Source organism: Myotis davidii, unplaced genomic scaffold (assembly GCF_000327345.1).
Source record: "Myotis davidii unplaced genomic scaffold, ASM32734v1 scaffold648, whole genome shotgun sequence".
Taxonomy (NCBI): domain Eukaryota; kingdom Metazoa; phylum Chordata; class Mammalia; order Chiroptera; family Vespertilionidae; genus Myotis; species Myotis davidii.
The window spans coordinates 956,257-965,332 of NW_006299603.1; the positions used below are offsets into that span (position 1 = coordinate 956,257).

Here is a 9,076-nt window from a genome sequence, read left to right on the forward strand (position 1 = left end):
GTAGAATATTACTCAACCATAAAAAAGAATAAAATCTTACCATTTGTGACACTATGGATGGATGGACTTATAGGGTATTATGCTAAGTGAAATAAGTCAGACAGATAAAGAAAAATACCATACGGTTTCACTTATATTTGGGGAATCTAAAAAACAAAATATATGAAATAAAACAAAGAATCTCATAAATACAGAGAACAATTTGATATTTGCCAGTTGGAAGCGGTTCTAGGGGGCTGAGGGCTGGTGAAGGGATTAAGAAGTAAAAATTGCCCGTTACAAAAACAGTCAAAGGAATGCAACGTACAGCATGGGGAATATAGTCAATAATCCCATATAATAAAAGGCTAACATGCAAATCAACCAAATGGCAGAACAAATGTTGGCTATGATGTGCACAGACCACCAGGGGGCAGATGCTCAATGCAGGAGCTTTCCCCTAGTGGTCAGTGCACTCCCACAGGGGGAGCGCTGCTCAGCCAGAAGTAGGCTCATGACTGGTGAGCACAACATGGTGGTGGGAGCCTCTCCGCCTCTGCAGCAGGGCTAAGGACAACTATATTCAAGCTGTCAGTCAGACATCCCCCAAAGGCTCCCAGACTGCAAGAGGGCACAGACCAGGCTGAGGGACCACCCCCGCACCACACACACACACACACACACACACACTGAGTGTACGAATTTTGTGTACTGGGCCTCTAGTATTATAATAACTATATATGGTGTCAGGTGGATACTATACTTATGGGGTGATCATTTGTAAAGTATATAAATGTCTAATCATTACACTGTACACCTGAAACTAATATAGTACCATATGTCAACTGTAATTACAATTTTAAAAATTATAATAAAACTAGAGGCCCGGTGCACAAAATTTGTGCTCTTTGGGGGGTAACTCAGCCCGGCCTGTGCCCTCTTGCAGTCTGGGATCCCTCGGGAGATAACGCCCTGCTGGCTTAGGCCTGCTCCTGGGTGGCAGAGGGCAGGCCCAATCCCTAGGTGCAGCCCCTGGTCGGGCTCAGAGCCCCACTGGGGTGCCTAGCCAGCCTGGGTGAGGGGCTGGGGGCTGTTTTCAGGCTGGTCACACCCCATTCAGGGTGAGGGGGTCCCGCTGGGGTGCCTGGCAAGCCTGGGTGAGGGGCTGAGGGTCGTTTTCAGGCTAGCCATGCCTGTGGGCTGGAAGCAGGTATCTGGGATTTATTTAACTTCTATAATTGAAACTTTGTAGCATTGGTCCTGCTAGAAGCCTGGGTTGCCCTTGGCAAGCCATGTTCCCAGCCCTTCCTTGAGCAGAGGCCATGGCAGCTGGAAGCAGGTATTTGGGATTTATTTATCTTCTATAATTGAAACTTTGTAGCCTTGAGCAGAGCTCAGGGATGTCCAGGGCAGGTGGGAAGCTTGGTTTCCTCCATCGCTGGGGGCAACCTAAGCCTCCTGCTCGCTCCAGCTCCGTGGTCGCTGCCACCTTTGTGACGGAGTGAGGGAGTGAGGGTGTGATGGTTAATTTGCATATTACTCTTTTATTAGATAGGATACATATAAGCATATATGACCAACTTTAAGCTTAGGGCTTTGAAATTTTAGTGAAAAAGGACAAATTTTATGAGAGCAATGCATGCTACAAAGCTGACAAAATTAAACAAAAAATGTGAATACTCTGTAACTTCCATCAAATATTAAGAGACATAAGGTCAATCATCACAAACTCTTCAAGAGAGTAAAACAAGTTCCAAGCCTGGACCACTGAGGAGCACCAGCATTTTATTTTATTTTATTTATTTTTTAAAATCTGTTGTTAGTGATTTTTTTAGAGAGAGAGGAAGCGAGAGGGATAGAAAGATAGAAACATCAAGCACCTATCAGCTGCCTCTTGCACACCCACTACCGGGGATGTGCCCGCAACCAAGGTACATGCCCTTGACTGGAATTGAACCTGGGACCCTTCAGTCCACAGGCCGACGCTCTATCCACTGAGCCAAACCAGTCAGGGCGAGCACCAGCATTTTAGATGTGCCCAGGAAAGGGTGATGTTAGGTCGTGGAGAAATGGCTGTGAGTGAGGATGCAAACAGCAGAGTGTGGTGTCAAACGGAGGAAGGAGTTATTTCAGGAAAGAGATAAAGTGGAGGAAGGAGCAATTTCAGGAGGGAGTTGTTGAGCAGCATTTGTAAGTGCTGGAGATAAAGTGATTGAGATTAAGACTGAACATTGCATTTTAATGTCTGTAGTAGTTACCTTTGGGGAGAGGCATTTGGATTTTTTTAAACATGACCAATGTTAGTACAACTATATACAATCAAATAATTATTTCATCAGGAAGGATAAGAGCCTTATGATTTCACTCATATGTAGGATATAAAACAGAAAGCAACAAATGAACAAACAACTCACAGACAAAGACAAACATAGTGGTGGTTACCAAAGGAGAAGAAGGGTGGAAGGAGGATGAAGCAGGTATAGGAGGTCAAATATATAGTGATGAAGGGAAACTAGATTTTGGGTGGTGAGCACACAATGCAAAATACAGATGAATTGTAAACTTGGAACATATAATGTTATTAACCAAGTTACCTCAATAAATTTAATTATAAAAATTGTCTCATATGACAATTTTATGTGCAATACGCTATGATTTTTTTAAAGTATGTTATTCTATTTATGATAATGATGACATTGGAAAAATATTTATTTCATTGCCCTAGCCAGTTTGGCTCAGTGGATAGAGCTTTGGCCTGTGGACCAAAGGGCCCCAGGTTCGAATCCAGTCAAGGGCACGTACTTCAGTTGCAGCTTCCTCCCTGGCCCAGGCCCTGATTGGGGCATGTGCAGGAGGCAACCAATTGATGTTCTTTTCTCATGTCGATATGTCTCCATTCTTTCCCTCTCTCTTTTACTCTCTCTAGAAATCAATGGAAAAATATCCTCTGGTGAGGGATATATATTTTTTTTTCATAGACCATTTAAAAATTAATATATTTATTTCATAGACCATCAAGTACACTCAGTGGAGCTGAGAGAGTGGAAAGTGACATGGCTAGACAATTCTTTGAAGTTTGACTGTAAGAGGAGAAGACAGTTGAAGCAACAGTAATGAGAAAAGTTAGTGTCCTTCAGATATGTCTGTCCCAAGGGACTAAGCATTGTTATTTATAGTTGTCCCTTTTAAAGTAATCACATGATTACTACACATAGATACTAAATCAAACAGAGTAAATGCATGAGCAAAGAAGTTATACTTAACACCAACTAATATTCCAAATAGCCCTATTTTGAAATAACAATATGGAAATTAAAATCCATAGGATTTTGATTAATTGCTTCCTATAGAAGTGTACAAAGTGTTGCTTTGAAGAAATTATATATAGATACTACTATAATACAAAGAATAATAAAATCAGTTTTGTGAGGCTAAAAAATGAAGGGCTGAGACATTTCCGTGAAGACTCCAGGCCATGTCTCCTCCAATCCTGACAGAGTATCAGAATCTCAGCTAATTTGGATGTTTAATTGACAGCTTCCCTAGTAAAACAAATATTGTAAAGCAATGACTTACTTTTCTTATCTTGACATCGATTTCCTTTCTCCAGTGCAGTAATTTCCTGCCTACAAGAGAAAGAGATCATGTGAGACACTCCACTTTTCCGAAGCTGAAATTGTACTTGAAAAAAAAATGTTTCATTGCTCTTAACCTAAGGCCATTGCCAGATTGACAATTTAAAAGTCAAATAAAATTGAAATCCTGTTTACCCTGTTTTTTAAAAATATGTTTTTATTGAGTTTTTACTTACCCTGTTTTTTAAAAAATATGTTTTTATTGAGTTTTTAAAGAGAGAGAGAGGGAGAGGGAGAGAGAGATGGAAACATCAATGAGAGAGCAACATGGATTGGCTGCCTCCTGCATGCCCCCTACTGGGGGTAGAGCCCAAAATCCAGGCATGTGCCCTGACCTGGAATGGAACCGGCGACCTCTTGGTGCATGGGAGGATACTCAACCAACTGAGCCACACCGGCTGGGCATACTTACCCTGTTTTGTTTTTTCTTTCTGAAAAACCATGAAATATAGCTGATAACACTGTATTGTATAATGTAAGTTAGTTGAGAGTAGAATTTAAATGCTCTCACCAAAACAAACAAAAAAAGGTAAAATATGTGAGGTGGTGAATGTGTTAATTAACTCAATGGAGGGGATCTTTTATAATGTATACATATATCAAATCACAATGTACACTTTAAATAGATTTTTATATTTTGGTGGGGTAACTGCTTGTAGTTCTTTTCTAGTTATTTGGTCTGCCACAGTGCCATATATCTATCTATCTATCTATATCTATATCTATATCTATATCTATATCTATATCTATATCTATCTATCTATCTATCTATCTATCTATCTATCTATCTATATGTATGTATTTTAGGAGCCCAGTGCCCAAATTCGTGCACCTTGAAAGGAACTGTGGGCCACGAGGCTGCAGTGGGCACAAGGGCAGGTCTCGGCCCATCCTCCACGACCCCTCCTGGCCCTTCCCTCCATGGCCCCTGATCCCCCATCTGCTGGCAGCACTGATAGAGCAGAGCAATTGGGGCTGGCACCAGCAACAGGTGCAAGCGGGGCCAGCGCCATCAGCGGGTGTGAGCAACTGGCCCCGATTGCCCCTCAGAAAGAGGAGGAGGTGGAGAAGCCCTCAGGGGTGATCAGGGCCAGCAGCCACCGCTCACACCCACGGACAGTGCCAAGTGATCGGGGCCGGCAGCGGGGACCGGCAGCGGTATGAGCAGTGGCTCTGGTGCCAACAGCAGATGCGAGCAGGGCTGGTGCCAGCAGCAGGTGTTAGCACTGGGCAGGACCGACCATATGTTGTCTACAAGGAACCCACCTCAGAACAAAAGACACAGGATGAAAATGAAGAATAGGAAATTTTTTTCCATGCAAATGGAAATGAATAAAAAAAAGCTGGGGTAGCAATACTCATATCCATGGCGTGTGAGAGGAAAGAATTTTCAGTAACTACCAAATGCTCGCCCCAATGACAGTGACCAGCATCCCATCTTGCTCTTGTGCCCTCACTCACCTGCTCCACCATCCTGCCCACAAAATACTAAAGGGATCGATCCAACAAGAGGATATAACCCTGGTAAACATATATGCACCCGATATAGGAGCACCGAAATATATATATATAAAAACTTCTAGAGGACTTTAAGGGAGAGATCAAAGCAATACAATCATAGTAGGGGACTTTAACACCCTGCTGACTTCATTGGATAGAACTCCTAGACAAAAAATTAATAAGGAAACAGCGACTCTAAATGACACACTGGATCAAATGGATTTAACTGACATTTGTAGAACATTTTACCCCAAAGCTGCAGAATATGCATTCTTCCCAAGTGCACATGGATCATTCTCAAAGATATACCACGTGATAGGACACAAAACATGTCTCTACAAGTTGAAGAAGATTGAAATCAATCGAAGACTAGCTGGAGAGAAGCCTGGTAACCAAGAACAAAAAGTAGAGACTGAATAAAGACTGGTAGGAAGTGTGGAGGTGTGAAAGGGCTGGCCGGGCTCCCACAGACAGCAGCTGAAGTTCCAGAGGGATATCTCAGCTATGGGGGTTGCCACTGAGACTGTGGGGTCTAAACCCAAAGCTGGGCTCCCCAGCCCAGAGCACAGACCTGAGAAAGGTGTCCACATAACATTGGGCTGTGGAAAGCAGCAGAGTGGCTATCTGCCAGGGAGAGACGGCTGGAAATGCAGGCACCCTCTTAAAGGGCCAATGCACAAAAGTCTGTGCACAGCCACTCAGAGGGAAGACTGAGTGGACTGGAGCTGTGTGGGCAGAAATCAGAGTTGGGGGTTCAGGGGTTAAGAGCTTAGGGGTAGAGACCCCTGTTTCCTGTACTGAGTCATTCCTACATACTGAGGAGGACATCTTTCTACAGCAAACCTTTATCATCTAGGCAGCTTTTGCCTGGGGGGAGAAGCAATTGCCTCACCCTGTTAGAAAACCTCTCACTGCACCCTGTAATCGATAGCCTAAGGCTAATCAAGACTGAATAACAATCAGACTGCAGGCAGAGGCAGATCTCTGGAGACTTTAAATCTTTCTCTGATCTAATTTGGAGTCCTGGCCTAGAAAAACCAGACCTTGGTGCATATATTGGTCCTTTCCAAAGGCTGGGACCAGCACAGCAGAGGGAGTCACAAGGTGTGAATTGCTGATAGCTCCAAACAGGGCACTCAGCACAAGTCAGAAACAGTGTCTGACATAGTCCTGCACTAGAGATTGGGAGTCGTAGCAGATCTAACCGATGGGGCAATTGGGGGCCCCAATGGCACCCGCCTTGGCCAGTCTGGTGCCACCCACTTGCCAGCCCTGCCCCTCGCCACCGCCACTGGTCACCTCCTTCTGTGGCGCAACTGGCAGAGTTATCAGGAGACCTCTACTGGCACCTACCTTGGAGATGACTGGCAAGGCAATCATGGGGGCAGTGCTGCCTGCTCACTGGCTGGCCTTGTCCCCCAATCACCTTGCTGCCCCCTCTGGTCACCTCCCTCTGTGGGGTGACCAGCGGGGTGATTGGGGGTCCCCACTGGCACCTGCCTTGTTTGGCCTGTGGCCTACCTGCTGGGGACAGCTCCTCCATTAATCATCTGCCCCCTAGTGGTCAGTGTGTGTCATAGCAAACCAGTTATTCCACTGGTTGTTCCACAAGTCATTCTGCCATTTTGTCAATTTGCGTATTAGGCTTTTATTATATAGGATGAATGGGTTACCAATGCACTCAAAAAAGAAATCAAACAATGCCTGGAAACAAATGAACACACAGCAATCCAAAATCTCTGGGACACAGAAAAGCAGTCCTGAGAGGAAAGTTTATACCACTACAGGACTACCTCAAAAAACAAGAAAATTTAATAATAAACTATTTAACCCTACAACTGGGAATGGCATGAAGTATTCAAGGATTTGAAACCAAGATTACTATATCCAGCAAGGCCATCATTCAAAATACATGGTGAAATAAAGAGCTTCCCAGAGAAAAAAAAAGGCGAAAGGAGTTTACCACCACCAAATCAGCACTGCAAGAAATGCTAAAGAGACTGCTGCAAAGAAATCAAGAGCTGGATCTTTGAAAAGATAAACAAGATTGATGAACCATTAGCCAGACTCATCAAGAAACAAAGAGAAAGGACCCAAATAAATAAAATCAGAAACAAGAGCAGAGATGTAACAACTGACACCACAGAAATACAAAGGATTGTAAGAAAATACTATGAACAACTATATGCCAACAAGCTGGACAATGTGGATGAAATGGACAAATTCCTAGAAAAATACAATCTCCCAAAACTGAATCCATCGAAAAAATTTTTAAAAAAAAACAAAACTGAATCAGGAAGAATCAGAAAACCTGAATAGGCCAATAACAACTGAGGAAATGGAAGCAGCAATGAAAAAACTCCCAGCAAACAAAAGCCTTGGTCCAGATGGCTTCAACAGGGAGTTTTACCAAACCTTCAAAGAACAAATTACACCTATACTCCTCAAACTATTCCAAAAAATCCAAGAGGAAGGAACACTTCTAAGCTCTTATTATGAGGGCAGTATGATCCTAATTCCAAAACCAGATAAAGACACTACAAAGAAAGAGAAGTACAGGCCAATATCCCTGATGAACATAGATGCTAAAATTCTCAACAAAGTATTAGCAAACCAAACCAAAAAACCAAACCCAGCAATATATTAGAAATATCACACACCATGACCAAGTGGGATTTATTCCAGGGATATAAGGCTGGTACAATTGATTTGAAAATCAGTAAATGGGATACAAATAAACAAATTGAAAGACAAATATCACATGAGCATATCAATAGACACTGAAAAAGCATTCAACAAAATCCAACACCCATTTTTAATAAAATCTCTCAGCGAAGTAGGAATAGAGGGATCATACCTCAACATAACAAAGGCCATATATGACAAATTTACAGCCAACATCATATCAATGGGTAAAAACTAAAACCATTTTTGCTCTCACCAGTCTTATTCAACATAGTACTGGAAGTCCTAGCCACAGCGATCAGACAAGAAGAAGAAATAAAAGGCATCCAAATTGGAAAGGAGAATTAAAATTCTCGTTACTTGCAGATGTCATGATATCATATGTAGAAAACCCTAAAGACTCCACCAAAAAACTACTAAACTTAATAAATGAGTTTGGCAATGTAACAGGATACAAAACTACACCCAGAAATCGATGGCATTTTTATACACCAATAATAAATTCTCAGAAAAGAAACTAACAAACAATCCCATTTACCATTGTAATAAGAATATTAAAGTACTTAGAAATAAACTTAACCAAGGAGGTAAAAGACTTGTACTCAGAAAACTACAGGACGGTGAAATCAGAGAGAGAAAGATATAAAACAAGTGGAAGAATATATTGTGTTCATTGATTGGTAGACTCAACATCATTAAAATGTCCATACTACCCAAGGCAAACTATAGATTCAATGCAATCCCTATTAAAATACCAATGGCATATTTCATAGCTCTAGAACAAATACTTCAAAAATGTATATGGAACCAAAAAAGACTCCAAATAGCCACAGGAATCTTGAGAAAGAAAAACAAAGTTGGAAGGATCACAATACCAGATTTCAAGTTTTACTACAAAGCCACCGCAATCAAAACAGCCTGGTACTGGCACAATAATAGGCATACAGATCAATGGAACGGAACAGAGACCCCAGAAATCAACCGAAGCCATTATGCTCAATTAATATTTGATAAAGGAGGCAGAGCTTACAATGGTGTCAAGACAGTCTCTTCAATAAATGTTGCTGGGAAAATTGGACAGATACATGCAAAAAAATGAAACATGACCTCCAACTTACACCGTACAGAAGAATAAACTCAAAATGGATAAAAGACTTAAATGTAAGCCATGAAACCATATGAATCCTGGAAGAAACCATAGGCAGCAAAATCTCAGAAATCTCTCATAGCAATATGTTTACAACTACATCTCCTAGGGCAAAGGAAACTATGGAGAA

General features: G+C 42.0%; 1 protein-coding gene across 1 annotated transcript in view; it reads right to left on the reverse strand.

Moving 5' to 3' along the window:
- GCSAML (germinal center-associated, signaling and motility-like) overlaps nt 1-9,076 on the reverse strand; it is a 30,086-nt gene that overhangs the window by 13,564 nt on the left and 7,446 nt on the right. Inside the window, exon 2 of the mRNA XM_006775382.2 lies at nt 3,556-3,605. Coding sequence (XP_006775445.1) covers nt 3,556-3,605 — 50 coding nt within the window. The remainder of the gene's footprint in view (nt 1-3,555; nt 3,606-9,076) is intronic.